The 19,657-nt window shown below is 44.5% G+C and overlaps 2 protein-coding genes across 2 annotated transcripts in view; one reads left to right on the top strand and one right to left on the bottom strand.

Annotated features, from left to right (window-relative positions):
• The window catches only part of LOC116376720 (G patch domain-containing protein 8-like), a 67,798-nt gene extending 54,408 nt beyond the window's left edge, over positions 1 to 13,390 (top strand). Inside the window, exon 5 of the mRNA XM_031838095.1 lies at positions 13,357 to 13,390. Within this exon, the coding sequence (XP_031693955.1) occupies positions 13,357 to 13,390 (34 nt within the window). The remainder of the gene's footprint in view (positions 1 to 13,356) is intronic.
• A 1,341-nt stretch (positions 13,391 to 14,731) lies between these two features.
• Positions 14,732 to 16,428, bottom strand: LOC109901707 (uncharacterized). Its single transcript, XM_031838059.1, has one exon. It carries the CDS (start codon positions 15,343 to 15,345, stop codon positions 14,734 to 14,736), a length of 612 nt encoding a protein of 203 aa, XP_031693919.1. The 5' UTR covers positions 15,346 to 16,428; the 3' UTR covers positions 14,732 to 14,733.
• Positions 16,429 to 19,657: the final 3,229 nt, after the last annotated feature.

Here is a 19,657-nt window from a genome sequence, read left to right as displayed (position 1 = left end):
ACTCCACTCAATGTTCTCTGAACATTTCATGACTTTTGGAACAAGAAAATGTATTCAACATAGCTTCTGTAGTTTCATAATCGTATGTTTCCATCCCTCCCTGTTCAAGTATGACTCAAGGGAAAACGTGCACCTGCTAAGACTAGCTGGCTTTCTCTCATCTCTTTCTTCCTCTCTGAACGTTAGGCATACTGGCTGTCTTTAGAAGTACCGTCATACTGGCTGTCTTTAGAAGTACCGTCATACTGGCTGTCTTTAGAAGTACCGTCATACTGGCTGTCTTTTGAAGTACCGTCATACTGGCTGTCTTTTGAAGTACCGTCATACTGGCTGTCTTCAGAAGTACCGTCATACTGGCTGTCTTCAGAAGTACCGTCATACTGGCTGTCTTCAGAAGTACCGTCATACTGGCTGTCTTTAGAAGTACCGTCATACTGGCTGTCTTTAGAAGTACCGTAAAACACCTGAGAGAGAGCGACAGACCGACGACAAGGCCGTGAGCAGAGCAATAGGCCCAACCCCCACTCCTACATCCGCCCAAGCCCCATTCAGCGACCAAAGAGCCATGTATCAGGTGCCCAGTATGTTCTGCTCACCCCTATTAGTCTGAGGCGTAATCACACAAAGCACAACACTGGACACTATGGAACACAAAGCTTTTACTATATCATGCTAGAATATCCAAGGTCTGAGGTCATCTGCCTTTGACCTAAAGAGCAGGAACCCAGACTTCACCAAAGACATCAGAAATACAGACATTGTCATCCTACAAGAAACATGGTATAGAGGAGACAGACCCACTGGTTGCCCTCTAGGTTACAGAGAACTGGTAGTCCCATCCACTAAACTACCAGGAGTGAAAAGGGGAAGAGACTCAGGGAGTATGCTAATTGGGTGTAAATCAGACCTAGCCCACTCTATTGAATTAATCAAAACAGGAGCATTTTAGATCTGGTTTGAAATAACAGAGAAAAATGTCCTCCTGTGTGCTACTTATATACCCCCACTAGAATCCCCATAATGACAACAGCTTCTCCATCCTAGAGGGGGAGATCAACCATGTTCATGTTCTAGTCTGTGATGACGTAAAACACCAGAACCAGTCAGGGACCTGACACTCTCAGCACACAGGGGGACAAACACCTACCTCGAAGTGACAGCATTCCCTCCCAATATGCCCCCCTAGACACAACTACAACAAAACAACCAACAAAAACGGGTCACAAATCCTGCAACTCTATCGCACGCTGGGTCTGATAGGTTTCGAGGGGACTCCTTCGGTAGGTACACTTACAGCTCATCCCTTGGCAATAGTACTGTAGACTACTTTATTACCGAACTCAACCCAGAGTCTCAGAGCGTTCACAGTCAGCCCACTGACACCCCTATCAGATCATAGCAAAATTACAGTCTACTTGAACAGAGCAATACTCAACATGAGGCATCAAAACTGAACAAACTGCACACCATTACAAAATGTTATAGATGGAAGGAAAGTAGAGTAGAAACCTACCAAAAAACAACTGGCTAACAAAAATGTAATCCCTCTTAGACAACTTCCTGGACAAAACGTTTCACTGCAATAGTGAAGGTGTAAACCTGTAGTAGAAAGCCTAAACTGTATATTTGACCTTTCAACTTCCCTATCAAGTATAACAATTCCAAGCAGACAACCTAAGACAATTAACAACAATGACAAATGGTTTGATGAAGAATGCAAAAACCTAAGAAAGACATTTTGAAACCTATCCGTTCAAAAGCAGAGACCCAGAAAACCTGAGCCTACGTCTTCACTATGGTGAAACATTAAAACACGACAGAAATACACTAAGGCAAAAGAAGGGGCAGCACTTCAGCAGTCAGCTCAAAGTAATTGAAGAACACATAGAATCAAACCACTTCTGGGGGACAACACAGCCCCACCCTCTTCAACAGATACAGTATATCACAAAAGTGAGTACACCCCTCACATTTTTGTAAATATTTGAGTATATCTTTTCATGTGACAATACTGAAGACATGACTTTGCTACAATGTAAAGTAGTGAGTGTACAGCCTTTATAACAGTGTAAATTTGCTGTCCCCTCAAAATAACTCAACACACAGCCATTAATTCTAAACCGCTGGCAACAAAAGTGAGTACACCCCTAAGTGAAAATGTCCAAATTGGGCCCAATTAGCCATTTTCCCTCCCCGGTGTCATGTGGCTCGTTAGTTTTACAAGGTCTCAGGTGTGAATGGGGAGCAGGTGTGTTAAATTTGGTGTCATCGTCCTCACACTCCCTTATACTGACTGGTCACTGGAAGTTCAACATGGTACCTCATGGCAAAGAACTCTCTGAGGATCTGAAAAAAAGAATTGTTGCTCTACATAAAGATGGCCTGGGCTATAAGAAGATTGCCAAGACCCTGAAATTGAGCTGTAGCATGGTGGCCAAGACCATACAGTGGCTTAACTGGACAGGTTCCACTCAGAACAGGCCTCGCCAAGAAGTTGAGTGCACGTGCTCAGCGTCATATCCAGAGGTTGTCTTTGGGAAAAAGATGTATGAGTGCTGCCAGCATTTCTGCAGACGTTGAAGGGGTGGGGGGTCAGCCTGTCAGTGCTCAGACCATACACCGTACACTGCATCAAATTGGTCTGCATGGCTGTCGTCCCAGAAGGAAGCCTCTTCTAAAGATGATGCACAAGAAAGCCCACAAACAGTTTGCTGAAGACAAGCAGACTAAGGACATGGATTACTGAACCATGTCCTGATGAGACCAAGATAAACTTATTTGGTTCAGATGGTGTCAAGCGTGTGTGGCGGCAACCAGGTGAGGAGTACAAAGACAAGTGTGTCTTGCCTACAGTCAAGCATGGTGGTGGGAGTGTCATGGTCTGGGGCTGCATGAGTGCTGCCGGCACTGGGGAGCTACAGTTCATTGAGGGAACCATGAATGCCAACATGTACTGTGACATACTGAAGCAGAGCATGATCCCCTCCCTTCGGAGACTGGGCCTGCAGGGCAGTATTCCAACATGATAACGACCCCAAACACACCTCCAAGACGACCACTGCCTTGCTAAAGAAGCTGAGGGTAAAGGTGATGGACTGGCCAAGCATGTCTCCAGACCTAAACCCTATTGAGCATCTTTGGGGCATCCTCAAACGGAAGGTGGAGGAGTGCAAGGTCTCTAACATCCACCAGCTCCGTGATGTCGTCATGGAGGAGTGGAAGAGGACTCCAGTGGCAACCTCTGAAGCTCTGGTGAACTCCATGCCCAAGAGGGTTAAGGCAGTGCTGGAAAATTATGGCGGTCACACAAAATATTGACACTTTGGGCCCAATTTGGACATTTTCACTTAGGGGTGTACTCACTTTTGTTCCCAGCGGTTTAGACATTAATGGCTGTGTGTTGAGTTATTTTGAGGGGACAGCAAATGTACACTGTTATACAAGCTGTACACTCACTACTTTACATTGTAGCAAAGGGTCCTTTCTTCAGTGTTGTCACATGAAAAGATATACTCAAATATTTACAAAAAGTGAGGGGTGTACTCACTTTTGTGATATACTGTATATCAATGAATTGCCGAGGGCACTAGATGAGTCTGTAGCATCTGGCATTACCCTACTATACTCTTTAGTCAAATGCCTACTGTTTGCAGATGATCTGGTGCTTCTGTCACCAACCAAGGCAGGCCTATAGCAGCACCAAGATCTTCTGCACAGATTCTGTCAGACCTGGGCCTTGACAGTGAATCTCAGAAAGACAAAAATAATGGTGTCCAACAAATTCAAATTCTATCTAGACACCATTGCCCTCGAGCACACAAAGAACTATACCTACTATACCTCAGCCTGAACATCAGCACGACAGGTACCTTCCACAAAGCTGTGAATGATCTGAGAGACAAGGCAAGAAGGGCCTTCTAGGCCATCAAAAGGAACATAACATTCGACATCCCAATTAGGATCTGGCTAAAAATACTGGAAGCCGTTATAGAACCAATTGCTCTTTATGGTTGTGAGATCTGGGGTCCACTTACCAACCAAAAAAAAGTCACAAAATGGGACACACACCAAATCAAATTGAAACTCTGCTTGGAGAATTCTGCAAACACAGTATTTGTGTACAACGTAAAACCCAAACTAATGCATGCAGAGCAGAATTAGGGTGATACCCGCTAATTATCAAAATCCAGAAAAGAGACCTTATGTTATGTTATACAACCACCTAAAAGGAAGCATCACCCAAACCTTCCATAACAGAGCCATCACCTACAGAGAGATTAACACGGAGAAGTGTCCCCTCAGCCAGCTTGTTCTGGGGCTCTGTTCACAAACAAAAACAGACCCCATAGAGCCCCAGGACAGCAACACAATTAGACCCAACGAAATCATGAGACAACTATTTGACACATTGGAAGTAATTAACCCGAAAAACAGACCACACTGGAATGCTACCTTTCCCTAAAAAAATGATATACAGTGGCAGAATACCTGATGACTGTGCACTGGCGTAATGCAATTTCTCTGGACCCCCCATAGGTCGGAGATTACAACTGACCTGTATATCCTACCTAAATGTGCATGACATGAGCCATTCCTCGCAGCTTGGATAGAAAGTTGTTTTGTGTAAAACCAGTTTATTAATGCCAATCTCATTTGTTCTATGTAGAGGCCTGTAGTAGCTACAGTATGCGGCTGCGTCGGCTTGCAAACGTTCTCACCACGGCCTGTAGGTCCAGGTTACAGACCCCACTGTTTTCTCTACTGAGTATTGACAATCCAGACAGTTTTTTCTGAGACATTGTGCATTATATGTCCATTGCGCTGCACACAATTTAAACTTAGTCTTGAATGGTGCATAGAAAGATATACCAGAGATAAGGGACTGTTAATATTGCAACCACACAACTCAAATGACGGTTCACCAGAATGAACAAAATCAAGAACGCAAGAACTGTTTGTCCACTAAAGAGATCTGTTTGCATCTGCCAATTTCCTGGCTGTCCAGTATACAGACAACATGTCCCAGCGCTTCCTCGGCCTACAATTAAGGAGACTGCGAGAGACTCTATTAAAGATATTGCTGAACTGCTATATTTGAAGCACCACTCCTTTCTTCCCAGTTTCCCTGACGTTGCTACGGCAATCAAGTTGTTTATAACCATCCCGTAACTGTCACTTCTGTGAAGAGATCGTTTTCTAAACTAAAACTCATAAAGACCTAACTAAGAAGAGTTAGGCTCTCGGTCTGACATGAACGTTTGAACACCTAAGTAAGCTCCACTCATGTCACTGGCGCCGTGGTAGTTCTGACCAGGCATTTGCTCACCAATATCCACTTAATTTCAATCAGTTTAATGATTTATTTTTCAAGGACTGAGGGACTTTGATCAGTCACATTATTGAAGCCCAATAAACAAATGCTTAGCTTCCTAGTATATATGGATATTTAAAAGGTTAATGAATTACTTTTTAGAGGGTTACTGTGAAAATGATTTATTAACTAAAATAAAAATAGACCAACGTCAGACAGGCGCATGGCCCCCCACAGGGATGTGGGGGTATCCAGCACGCCAGTGCCACGGTGACTAACCCAAACTTAAGAAAAGCCTTGCCTATTTACAGACTCCATGTGAGCCTTGCTGCTGAGAGAGGTCGCCATAGGCAGAGAGAGAGAAGAAAGTCTGTGCCCACTGTCCACCAAACGAGGTGGAAACTAAGCTGCACTTCCTAACCTCCGGCCAAGTATGAACATATTAGAGACACATATTTCCCTCAGATCACACAGACCAAGAAAGAATTTGAAAACCAATCAAATATTGACAAACACCCTTATTTGTCAAAATACCGCAGTGTGCCATCTCAGCAACCAAATGTGTGACCTATTGCCACAAGAAAAGGGCAACCAGTGTAGCACAAACCCCTTTGTAAGAACAACCAATATTGGTTTATTTTCCCTTACCATTCATATTACAACTATTTGCACACTGTTACAACATATACCTTGCTAATAATATAACCTTTGAGATGTCTTTATCCTTTTGAAACTTTTGTTTGTAATGTTAACTGTTCATTTCTGATTGCATATATCACTTTTGCTTATTGTTTTCCACTTGCTTTGGCAATATAAACATGGTGTTTCCCATGCCCATAAATCCCCTTTGAATTCAATTGAATTGAGGGAGAGAGAGAGAGAGAAAGAACAGAGCGAGAGAGAAAGAAGAGAACGCGCGAGGGAGAGAGAGAGCCCTCGAGGGATATAGCGAGAAAAAGGGAGGTGAGAAATAGAGGGAGAGAAAGATAGAGTAGAGATCAAGAAAAAGGGCCATCTCTGTTTCATACAGGTTAGTTAAGCATTTGTACAAAAAGGCATCAATCACATTAAAAGCTGAAAATACTGTAACTTAAAACATAAAGACTGTATCATCCCTGGGACAACACACACACACATATAATGGAATGCAGCAAAATGTAATAACCTGTTTCCATATATCTGGTGTACAATGTAATGTAAATATATCTGCCCTGCTGAGGGGTAGAGAGACAGAGACTGACTGCATTATACAACCATGGGACAATAAAACGACTTTACAGATACAATTTATTCCTGTCTGTTTATTTCACATGCTGTGCTCTTTGTTTAGTTTTTTTCCTCAATGCCTGCTCTCACACACAACCATACACAAACATGCACGCATGGGCACACATAAACATATATACACACACACTATCTCAGTTCAGGTCCAGATGGCGCATATTGAGTAGATTACCCAGAGTGATTTGAGAGATTTGATTGATTTGGCCTCTGTGAGATTATGGACCTCCGGGGGAGGAGTCAGGAGACTCCTGCTAGGGATGACACACACACCTACAGTACCAGTCAAAGGTTTGGACACACCTACTCAAGGGTTTTTCTTTATTTTTAAAATGTTCTTCATTGTATAATAACAGTGAAGACATCAACATTTTGAAATAACACATATGGAATCATGTAGTAACCAAAAAAGTGTTAAACAAATCTAAATATACACTGCTCAAAAAAATAAAGGGAACACTTAAACAACACAATGTAACTCCAAGTCAATCACACTTCTGTGAAATTAAACTGTCCACTTAGGAAGCAACACTGATTGACAATAAATTTCACATGCTGATGTGCAAATGGAATAGACAACAGGTGGAAATTATAGGCAATTAGCAAGACTCCCCCAATAAAGGAGTGGTTGTGCAGGTGGTGACCACAGACCACTTCTCAGTTCCTATGCTTCCTGGCTGATGTTTTGGTCACTTTTGAATGCTGGCGGTGCTTTCACTCTAGTGGTAGCATGAGACGGAGTCTACAACCCACACAAGTGGCTCAGGTAGTGCAGCTCATCCAGGATGGCACATCAATGCGAGCTGTGGCAAGAAGGTTTGCTCTGTCTGTCAGCGTAGTGTCCAGAGCATGGAGGCGCTACCAGGAGACAGGCCAGTACATCAGGAGACGTGGAGGAGGCCGTAGGAGGGCAACAACCCAGCAGCAGGACCGCTACCTCCGCCTTTGTGCAAGGAGGAGTAGGAGGAACACTGCCAGAGCCCTGCAAAATGACCTCCAGCAGGCCACAAATGTGCATGTGTCTGCTCAAACAGTCAGAAACAGACTCCATGAGGGTGGTATGAGGGCCCGACGTCCACAGGTGGGGGTTGTGCTTACAGCCCAACACCGTGCAGGACGTTTGGCTTTTGCCAGAGAACACCAAGTTTGGCAAATTCGCTACTGGCGTCCTGTGCTCTTCACAGATGAAAGCAGGTTCACACTGAGCACGTGACAGACGTGACAGAATCTGGAGACGCTGTGGATAACGTTCTGCTGCCTGCAACATCCTCCAGCATGGCCGGTTTGGCGGTGGGTCAGTCATGGTGTGGGGTGGCATTTCTTTCGGGGGCCGCACAGCCCTCCATGTGCTCGCCAGAGGTAGCCTGACTGCCATTAGGTACCGAGATGAGATCCTCAGACCCCTTGTGAGACCATATGCTGGTGCGGTTGGCCCTGGGTTCCTCCTAATGCAAGACAATGCTAGACCTCATGTGGCTGGAGAGTGTCAGCAGTTCCTGCAAGAGGGAGGCATTGATGCTATGGACTGGCCCACCCGTTCCCCAGACCTGAATCCAATTGAGCACATCTGGGACATCATGTCTCGCTCCATCCACCAACGCCACGTTGCACCACAGACTGTCCAGGAGTTGGCGGATGCTTTAGTCCAGGTCTGGGAGGAAATCTCTCAGGAGACCATCCGCCACCTCATCAGGAGCATGCCCAGGCGTTGTAGGGAGGTCATACAGGCACGTGGAGGCCACACACACTACTGAGCCTCATTTTGACTTGTTTTAAGGACATTACATCAAAGTTGGTGGTTTTCCACTTTAATTTTGAGTGTGACTCCAAATCCAGACCTCCATGGGTTGATAAATTTGATTTCCATTGATAATTTGTGTGATTTTGTTGTCAGCACATTCAACTATGTAAAGAAAAAAGTATTTAATAAGAATATTTCATTCATTCAGATCTAGGATGTGTTATTTTAGTGTTCCCTTTATTTTTTTGAGCAGTGTATTTTATATTTTGGGATCTTCAAAGTAGCCACCCCTTGCCTTGATGACATCTTTGCACACTCTTGGCATTTTCTCAACCAGCTTCACATGGAATGCTTTTCCAACAGTTGGAAGTTCCTACATATGCTGAGCACTTGTTGGCTGCTTTTCCTTTACTCCATGGTCCAACTCATCCCAAACCATCTCAATTGGTTTGAGGTCGGGTGATTGTGGAGGCCAGGTCATCTAATGCAGCACTCCCTCACTCTCCATCTTGGTCAAATAGCCCTTACACAGCCTGGAGGTGTGTTTTGGGTCATTTTCCTGTTGAAAAACAAATGATAGTGTCACGTTCTGACCTTTATTTCCTTTGTTTTGTATTTATTTAGTATGGTCAGGGCGTGAGTTGGGTGGGCAGTCTATGTTTTTCTATGATTTGGGTATTTCTATGTTTCGGCCTAGTATGGTTCTCAATCAGAGGCAGGTGTCATTAGTTGTCTCTGATTGAGAATCATACTTAGGTAGCCTGGGTTTCACTGTGTGTTTGTGGGTGATTGTTCCTGTCTCTGTGTTTTGCACCAGACAGGGCTGTTTTTGGTTTTCCACGTTTATTGTTTTGTAGTGTTCGTGGTTATCTTTGTTTATTAAACATGAATCGATATAATCACGCTGCGTTTTGGTCCGCCTCTACTTCACCTAAAGAAAACCGTTACAGATAGTCCCACTAAGCGCAAACCAGATGGGATGGCGTATTGCTGTACAATGCTGTGGTAGCCATACGGTGGGAACCACACATGCGGGGATCATCCGTTCACCTACTCTGCGTCTCACAATGACACGGTGGTTGGAACCACACATCTCAAATTTGGACTCATCAGACCAAAGAACAGATTTCCACCAGTCTAATGTCCACTGCTCATGTGTCCTTGGCCCAAGCAAGTCTCTTCTTATTATTGGTGTCCTTTAATAGTGGTTTCTTTACAGCATTTCAACCATGAAGGCCTGATTCACACAGTCTCCTCTGAACAGTTGATGTTGAGATGTGTCTGTGACTTGAACTCTCTGAAGCATTTATTGGGGATGCAATCTGAGGAGCAGTTAACTCTAATGAACTTATCCTCTGCAGCAGAGGTAACTCTCGGTCTTCCTTTCCATTGCGGTCCTCATGAGAGCCAGTGTCATCATAGCGCTTGATGGTTTTTGCCAGTGCACTTGAAGAAACGTTCAGTTTTTGAAATTGTCCATATTGACTGACCTTCATGTCTGAAAGTAATGACGTATTGTCATTTCTCTTTGCTTATTTGAGCTGTTCTAGCCATAATATGGAGTTGGTGTTTTACCAAATAGGGCTAACTTCTGAATACCACCCCTACCTTGTCACAACACAACTGATTGGCTCAAAAGCATAAAGAAATTCCACAAATTAACTTTTACTGTATACACACATACATTCCTGTTGTGTAAGTATGCGGAACCAAACAGACTACCAGTCTCAGTAATTGGAGTTCAAGCCTCTCTCCTCCCTATGACCCCAAATAGTGTGTCTGTGTGTGTGCGCGCCAGAGCACGCACGCTCTCGATCCGTCTCCACAGGACAGCAGATCAAACAGATTGAGTGAAATCCAGAGCAGCAATAATTAGCAGCTGTTACAGCATCAAACCTCTCATCTTAAAACACAGACACTCAAATTGAAGGCACTGATAATTAGTGGATGTTTCATAATCAAGCTACACCAGTCAGCCATCAATCCTCCCCTATCATCTGTCAGACACACACATATTCTGACTGAACCACCACACAAACACACAGCTTGAACCTCCCCAAACACACACATACACACACACACACACACACCACAAAACACAATGGTTATTATTGAAGTGAAGCAGCGATGCTGAACCCAAAGATCACTGGAGTTAATGTTCAATGGAACTTCTCTGAGGGTGAGCAATAGCATGTGATGGAGTGATGTAGGAGGTGTACTGCTGAGAGAAAGACCCTCACCAGCATGACTCTGTAACAACAAAAACACACACACACACAAACTACACACACACACACACCTCAGGATTAGGGGAAAAGGGCCCTTATTAATCATGATGTCACAGTATCATGATGGCGCTGCAGGTAGCCTAGGTCAGAGTGCCGGGCCACTAACCGAAAGGTTGGTGGATCGGACCCCCGAGCTGACAAGGTTAAAAAAAATCTGTTGTTCTGCCCCTGAACAAGGCAGTTAACCCACTGTTCTTAGGTCGTCATTGTAAATAAGAATTTGTTCTTAACTGATTTGCTTAGTTAAATAAAAACATTCCTGTTGTCTGTCAGTGACTGATTAAATCCTTATCACTAAAATCAAAACCCTGTGTGTGTGTGGTGATTTACGACCAGGAATAGGCTTTTTCTGTGGCCTAATGATGTAGGAAAACAAGGGAGGTGACACAATCTCACACACACACCACTGTTTGTAACTACAGTGTACAGCGGTCAGATGTGAGGTGTCGCTCTAAGACAGCATGGCTAATTGGCTGGTTATGTTATCTTTGAAACACACTGTATCTAGTAAAGATTACAGCGCTCATGTACACACAGACAAACACAATGCTCTTTCACACACACACAGAGAGCGCGAGAGAGAGAGAGCAGAGCAGGCGGTGTTAGAAGTAGAGTTATTGACAGAATAGTGAGGTCATTAATGAATGGCGTTACATTTTGTGAAAGTTAATTATAAGAGTTAGTGCGTCTCTGCTAAATAGAGACTGAGTTCGCCTCCTTTCTATTGACTGTTGTACTGTTGAGAATAGAGAGGGAAAACTGAATACTTCATTTTAATGAACTTTTCACTGATGTTTTAACAGACAGATGGAGGCTTCAGAGCCTTTCAGAACACACCGCCCCAACACAGTGATAAAAATATACCCCCCCCTCTACAGAGATCCTATAAAAAGGACCAGTATATTAGAATGTTTCTTTATGGCCACTTTAAATCCATACTCTCAGCTGTTACTTACTTACTTACTTACTTACACACACACACACACACACACACACACACACACACACACACACACACACACACACACACACACACACACACACACACACACACACACACACACACACACACACACACACACACACACACACACACACACACAGTGTAAGGCTGCTTTTACAGGCAGCCCAACTCTGATATTTTTACACTAATTGGTCCTTTGACGAATCAGGTCAGCTCTGAAAAATATCTGATGTGAAAAGTTCTGATGTGATTGGTCAAAAGATAAATAAGTGGAATGAAATATCAGAATTGGGCTGCCTGTGTAAACTCAGCCTTACACACACACTTAAACACACGCGTGTGCTGACCGACTGTGACCACACATTGAAATCTCAGCTATTCAGGAAACCCTCAGTGTACAATATGTGATAACTCAGGATGTGTGTATCCATTAATCCATTAACCTTAGAGAGGATCCATCACTCTAAACACCAGGATGTTACTGTCTTTAGGAAGTATCATCCCTTTGGGTGCATTATGTATCATACTCATCAGGAAGGATATTAGCTTAGATACACAACTATCTCTCTCTGTCTCTCTCTCTCTCACACACACACACACAAACACAGAAAGAGAGAGAATGAGAGAAAGGGAGAGTGTGTGGGAGAAGGAGGTTATACACACCGACACAGGTCTGATGTGTTAATTTAGTAGGATTCTGATTTGATGATTTATTCATTAATTCCCTGCAAGATGGCCTGATTAACTCACTAATTAACTACACACACACACAATTATCAATGTTCAGTTCCAATCAATGTGTTGTTATGACAACGCAAGTGTTATAATCTGTTAATCCAGGATTAGCTCTCTCCCACAAGCCTATGTTCTGATTAATAAAACACACTCACAACTACACCACACACACACATATACACTAAGTGTACAAAACATTAGGAACACCTGCTCTTTCCATGTCATAGACTTACCAGGTGAATCCAGGTGATAGCTATGATCCCTTATTGATGTCACATGTTAAATCCACTTCAATCAGTGTCGATGAAGTAGAGGAGAGAGGTTAAATAATCATTTTTAAGCCTTGAGACAATTGTATTGTGTATGTGTGCCATTCAGAGGTTGAATGGGCAAGACAAAATATTGAAGTGCCTTTGAATGGGATATGGTAGTAGGTGCCAGGCGCACAGGTTTCAGTGCGTCAAGAAGTGTAATCCTGTTGGGTTTTTCACCCTCAACAGTTTCCTGTGTCTATCAAGAATGGTCCACCACCCAAAGGACATCCAGTCAACTTAACATAACTGTGGGAAGCATTGGTGTCAACATGGGCCAGCATCCCTGTGGAAAGTTTGACACCTTGTAGAGTCCATGACCTGACAAATTAATGCTGTTCTGAGGGCAAAAGGGGGTGCAGCTCAATATTAGGAAGATGTTCCTAATGTTTGTACACTGTGTATACCTGCACTCTGCAGACACCTATGCAGATGCACACACACCCCCCGTGCACACACACACACGTATCCCCCCATGCACACACATGCAAAATCAGCTCTCCTCATCTAAACCCCAGAGTTCCCAAAGCAGCTATCTCTCCCACCGGCCTGATGATAATCAGTCCCGGAATCTTAGATAACATTCCTGTTTAGCGGTGTGGGAATTCTTCAAAGAGACGAGGTGCTGTGCTGTGTTGGGTTAGCTAACAGGCTTGGAGAGACACCTAGGTCAGTGTGTGTGTGTTTGTGTATTTGATTTAACATTGTCTGTTTATCTGTCTCAGATCCAGGAGGTGTTTCATAGTGTGTGAAGCGTAAAGTAGGTTAGAGTGGTGTGAATGGACTAGAATAAGCAGATGATTCAACAGCCTAGATACTGTATCTCCTCTTTCTGCTTTATTTGTGTTGCTTTAATGCTTTACTGTTCGTGTTCAGTACAGTACTTTTTCCACATTGTGTTACCTTACAGACTTATTCTAAAACTGATTCGATTTTTTTTCTCAATCTACAGACAATACCCCATAATGATGAAGCAAAAACAGGTTTTTAGATATTTTAGCAAAGTTATTCAAAATAAAAAGCTGAAATATCACATTTACATAAGTATTCAGACTTTTTACTCAGTACTTTGTTGAAGCACCTTTGGCAGCAATTACAGCCTCAAGTCTTCTTGGGTATGACGCTACAAGCTTGGCACATGTATTTGGGGGGTTTCTCCCATTCTTCTCTGCAGATCTTCTCAAGCTCTGTCAGGTTGGATGGGGAGCGTCGCTGAACAGCTATTTTCAGAGATGTTAGATCGGGTTCAACCACTTTGAAAAAGTTGGGCCACTCAAGGACATTCAGAGACTTGTCCCAAAGCCACTCCTGCATTGTCTTGGCTGTATGCTTAGTGTCATTGTCCTCACATAATGATGCTGCCACCACCATGCTTCCCTGTAGGGATGGTGCCAGGTTTCTTCCAGATGTGATGCTTGGCATTCAGGCCAAAGAGTTGTAAATTATGTCTCAGTGTTCCCCTGGCTATTCATAAATAAAAAAAAATAAAAAATAGAATGGTGCCATCTGGTTTGTTTAATATAAGGGATTTGAAATGATTATTTTACTTTTGATACTTAAGTATATTTTAGCAATTACATTTACTTTTGATAAGTATATTTAAAACCAAATACTTTTACTCAAGTAGTATTTTACTGGGGGAATTTTACTTGAGTCATTTTCTATTAAGTTATCTTTACTTTTACTCAAGTATGGCTATTGGGTACTTTTTCACATCACTGATTCAAAGCCCTTAAAAATCTCATCTCAGTTTGAATCACTCCCTCTTACACCAAAGAAATTGTGGGAAAACATTTGAGTGCGATTGTACGGCCATTTGGTTAGGCGACAAGATAATCATCTATGAGATTGTGTTTGTGTCTAAATTGGGAGGAATAATATTGTACATTTTAGTGATTTAGAGCGACTTGGCGTTAGTGCATTCATCTTAAAGATAGATAGGTGGGACAACCATAGGCATAGAAAGTACATTTTTCCTCAATAATGTAGCCATCAGTAGAGTCAGAGCTGGGGGGAGGGGGGTGTTGAGGTGAGGAGGAGAATTATTAAGATGCTGTTTAACGCTAGGGTTTCAGATGGTCAAGGACTCTGCTGTCCTAGCTTCAGGGGGAAGCTGGTTCCACCATTGGGGTGTCAGGACAGAGAAGAGCATGGACTGGGCTGAGCGGGAACTGCCCTTGGAGGGCCAAGAGACCGAAGGTGGCATAACGGAGTGCTCGGGTTGGGGTGAAGGGTTTGAGCATAGTTTGGAGGTAGGGAAGTGCGGTTCCATCTGTTCTGTAGGTAAGTGCCATGGTGTTGTAGTGGATGCGAGCTTCGACTGGAAGCCAGTGGAGTGTGCGGAAGAGCGGGGTGACATGAGAACTTAGTAAGTTTGAAACTAGGCAGGCTGCAGAGTTCTTGATCAATTTCAGGGGTTTGAGGGCATAATCAGGGAGCCCAGCCAACAGCAAGTTGCAGTAGTCCAGACGGGAGAGTACAAGTGTCTGGATTAGGACATGCGCCTCTTCCTGTGTGAGGTAGGGTTGTACTCGGATGTTGTAGAGCATGAACCTGCAGGAGCGTGTCACTGATTTGATGTTTGCAGAGAATGACAGGGTGTTGTCCAGGGTCACACCTAGGTTCTTTGCACTGGGAGGGCGACACGAGTTGTCAATGGTGATGGAGAGGTCTTTGAGCGGGCAGGCCTGCCCCGGGAGGAAAAGCAGTTCCATCTTGTCGCGATTGAGCTTGAGGTGGTGGGCCAAGATCCAAGTTAAGATAACTGCAAGGCACGCAGAAAAGCGCGTCGTCACCTGGGTGTCAGAAGGGGGGAAGGTGAAAAGTAGTTGAGTGTAATCCGCATAGCAATGATAGGAGAGACGTGATGATATGACGGAGCCAAGTGACTAGGTGTATAGAGAGAAGAAGGTCTAGATCCAAGCCCTGGGGGACACCAGTAGTGAGAGTATGTGGTGCAGACACATATCCTCAATTGTGCCGCAATCCAAGAGTGCAGCACCTGAGATGCCCAGCCCTGAGAGGGTGGAGAGGAGGATCTGATGGTTCATGGTGTTGAAAGTAGTGGATAGATCTAGGAGGATGAGAACAGAGGAGAGAGTCAGCTTTGGCAGTGCGGCGAGCCACCGTGACACAAAAGAGCAGTCTCGGTTGAGTGACCCATCTTGAAGCCTGACTGGTTAGGGTCAAGGATGAGGGAAGTCAGGAATGGGAGAAGGTCTCCAGAGTTGGTCTGGGGAAGGAAGGAGGGGGTGGGGTCAAGCCGGAAGGTTGCTGGGCAGCCAGACCTCACTAGTCACAGGATGTCATCTGGAGAGAGAGGGGAGAAAGAGTTCAATGCATAGGGTAGTTATGTGAGAGTGAGACCAGTGGACTCAATAGGCTGAGTGAATGAGTAGCGGATGTCAACCTTTTTTTCAAAGTGGTTGACAAAGTCGTTCACAGAGAGGGAGGGGGTGGAGGATTAAATAGGGAGGAGAAAGTGGAAAAGAGTTTCCTAGGGTTAGAGGCAGAAGCTTGAAATTTAGAGTGGTAGAATGCAGCTTTAGCAGTGGATACAGAGGAAGAGAAAATAGAGTGAGTCACTCAGCCATGGAGCAGGAGGGGGAGGGCCGACCCGGACGGGAGGAAAGGGGACAGTGCAGGTCATAGGATGCGGAAAGGGAGGAAGGTAGGGTCGAAGAGGCAGAATCAGGAGACAGCAGGATTCATCAGAAGGGAGAGATGATAGGATAGAAGAGGAGAGAGTAGTGGGAGAGAGTGTGAAGATTCCGAAGGCGTATGACCATATGGGTAGGGGCTGAGAGGTTAAGGTTGGAGGAGAGGGAGACAAAAAAGGAAACAAAGTTGGGCCGTTCGCACTACCCTCTGTAGTGCCTTACGGTCAGATGCCGAGCAGTTTCCATACCAGGCGGTGATGCAACCGGTCAGGATGCTCTCGATAGTGCAGCTGTAGAACCTTTTGAGGATCTGGGGACCCATGCCAAATATTTTCAGTCTCCTGAAGGGGAAAACATTTTGTTGTGCCCTCTTTACGACTGTCTTGGACCATGAAAGTTCATTGTTGATGTGGACACCAAGGAACTTGAAACTCTCGACTCGCTCCACTATAGCCCCGTCAATGTTAATGGGGGCCTGTTCAGCCCGCTTTTTCCTATAGTCCACGATCAGCTCCTTTGTCTTGCTCACATTGAGGAAGAGGTTGTTGTCCTGGCACCACACTGGCAGTACACTGACCTCCTCCCTATAAGCCATCTCATCGTTGTCGGTGATCAGGCCTACCATGGTTGTGTCGTCAGCAGATTTAATGATGGTGTTGGTGTCGTTTTTGGCCACTCAGTTGTGGGTGAACAGGGAATACAGGAGAGGACTAAGTACACACCCCTGAGGGGCCCCAGTGTTAAGAATCAGCATGGCAGACTTGTTGTTGCCTACTCTTACCACCTGGGGGCGGCCTGTCAGGAAGTCCAGGATCTAGTGCAGAGGGAGAGTCCTTAGCTTAGTGATGAGCTTCATGAGCCCTATGGTGTTGAACGCTGAGCTGTAGTCAATGAAAGCATTCTCACATAGGTGTTCCTTTTGTCCAGGTGAGCAAGGGCAGTGTGGAGCGCGATTGAGATTGCATCATCTGTGGATCTGGTGGGGGCGGTTTGCGAGTTGGAGTGGGTCTAGGGTGTTCGGGAGGATGCTATTGATGTGAGCCATGACCAGCCTTTCAAAGCACTTCATGGCTATCGCCGTGAGTGGCACGGGCGGTAATCATTTAGGCAAGTTACCTTCATTTCCTGGGGCACAGGGACTACAGTGTTCTGCTTAAAACATGTAGCTATTACAGACTCGGTCAGGGAGAGGTTGAAAATGTCAGTGAAGGCCTCCCGGGTGGCGCAGTGGTTAAGGGCGCTGTACTGCAGCGCCAGCTGTGCCATCAGAGTCCCTGGGTTCGCGCCCAGGCTCTGTCGTAAATGGCTGCGACCAGGAGGTCCGTGGGGCGACGCACAATTGGCCTAGCGTCGCCCGGGTTAGGGAGGGCTTGGTCGGTAGGGGTGTCCTTGTCTCATCGCGCACCAGCGACTCCTGTGGCGGGTTGGGCGCAGTGTGCGCTAACGGAGGACGCATGACTTTCAACCTTCGTCTCTCCCGAGCCCGTACGGGAGTTGTAGCGATGAGACAAGATAGTAGCTACTACAACAATTGGATACCACGAAATTGGGGAGAAAAAGGGGTAAAATTCACAAAAAAAAGAATTGTGAAGACACTTGACAGTTGGTCAGCGCATGCTTTGAGTACACATCTTGGTAATCCATCTGGCCCAGCGGCTTTGTGAATGTTGACCTTTTAAAGGTTTTGTTCACATTGGCTACTGAGAGCATTATCACACAGTCATCCAGAACAGCTGGTGCTCTCGTGCATGCTTCAGTGTTGTATGCCTTGAACAAGAATAAAAGGCATTTAGCTCATCTAAAAGGCATTTAGGCTCACGTCACTCCGCAGCTCGCGTCTGGGTTTCTCTTTGTAGTCCGTAATAGTTTTCAAGCCCTGCCACATCCAATGAGCGTCAGAGCTAGTGTAGTAGGATTCAATCTTAATCCTGTATTGACGCTTTGCTTGTTTGATGGTTCGTCTGAGGACATAGCGGGATTTCTTATAACTTATAACTTAAGGGAGCTGAATAATTTTGCACGCCCAATTTTTCCGTTTTTGATTTGTTAAAAAAGTTTGAAATATCCAACAAATGTCGTTCCACTTCATGATTGTGTCCCACTTGTTGTTGATTCTTCACAAAAAAATACAGTTTTATATCTTTATGTTTGAAGCCTGAAATGTGGCAAAAGGTCGCAAAGTTCAAGGGGGCATATTCCAGTCTGTGCTAGCAAAACAGTCCTGTAGTGTAGCATCCGCGTCATCTGATCACTGGTACTTCCTGCTTTAGTTTTTGCTTGTAAGCAGGAATCAGAAGGATAGAATTATGGTCAGATTTGCCAAATGGAGGGCGGGGGAGAGCTCTGTATGCATCTTTGTGTGTGGAGTAAAGATGGTCTAGGATTTTTTTCTCTGCTTGCACATGTGACATGCTGGTAAAAATTTGGTAAAACTGATTTAAGTTTGCCTGCATTAAAGTCTCCAGCCACTAGGAGCGCCACTTCTGGGTGAGCATTGTCTTCTTCTGCTTATGACCTTATAGAGTTGGTTGAGAGAGGTCTTAGTGCCAGCGTCGTTCTGTGGTGGTAAATAGATGGCTATGAATAATATAGATGATTACTCTCTTGGTAGATAGAGTGGTCTACAGCTTATCATAAGGTACTCTACCTCAGGCGAGTAATACCTTGAGACTTCTTTAATATTAGACATCTGTTATTGACAAATAGACACATACCCCCATGCCTCGTCTTACCAGCGGTAGCGTCTCTGTTCTGCCGGTGCATGGAAAATCCCGCTAGCTCTATATTGTCTGTGTTGTCATTCAGCCACGTCTCGGTGAAACATAAGATGTTACAGTTTTTGATGTCCCATTGGTAGGATAAACTTAAATCGTAGGTCATCAATTTTATTATCCAATGATTGCACGTTAGCAAGCAGAACAGATGGCAGTGGGAGTTTACCTACAGATTCTTAGAAAGCTTCCCGATCTGCAGTCCATTTTTCCTGTGTCTTTTCTTCACACAAAAGGCGTGGATCTGAGCCTGTTCCAGTGAAAACAGGACATCCTTCTCGTCTGACTCGTTAAAGGAAAACGTTTCTTCCAGTCCGCGGTGAGTAATCACAGTTCTGATGTCCAGAAGTTATTTTTGGTCATAAGAGACTGTAGCAGCAACATTATGTACACAATAAGTTAAAAAACAAGTTACACAAAACGCAAAGAAACAAAATAACACAATTGGTTGGGAGAATGTAAAAAAACAAATCTGCCATGTTCTTCGGCGCCATCCAGACATAAAGTCCGTAAATAACTAGGTAACATACTCAAGTGAGAGAGTGGTGTGGAGCCTTCCTCTCTTTCTTTCCTCAAACATCTGCGCAGAACAACTC

Source organism: Oncorhynchus kisutch, linkage group LG13 (genome assembly GCF_002021735.2).
Source record: "Oncorhynchus kisutch isolate 150728-3 linkage group LG13, Okis_V2, whole genome shotgun sequence".
Taxonomy (NCBI): domain Eukaryota; kingdom Metazoa; phylum Chordata; class Actinopteri; order Salmoniformes; family Salmonidae; genus Oncorhynchus; species Oncorhynchus kisutch.
This window is presented reverse-complemented; position numbering and strand designations above follow the sequence as displayed.

Coding starts and splice junctions, on each gene's coding strand:
- LOC109901707 (XM_031838059.1), bottom strand. CDS start 15,345: ATGGAACTGCTTTTCCTCCCGGGGCAGGCCTGCCCGCTCAAAGACCTC.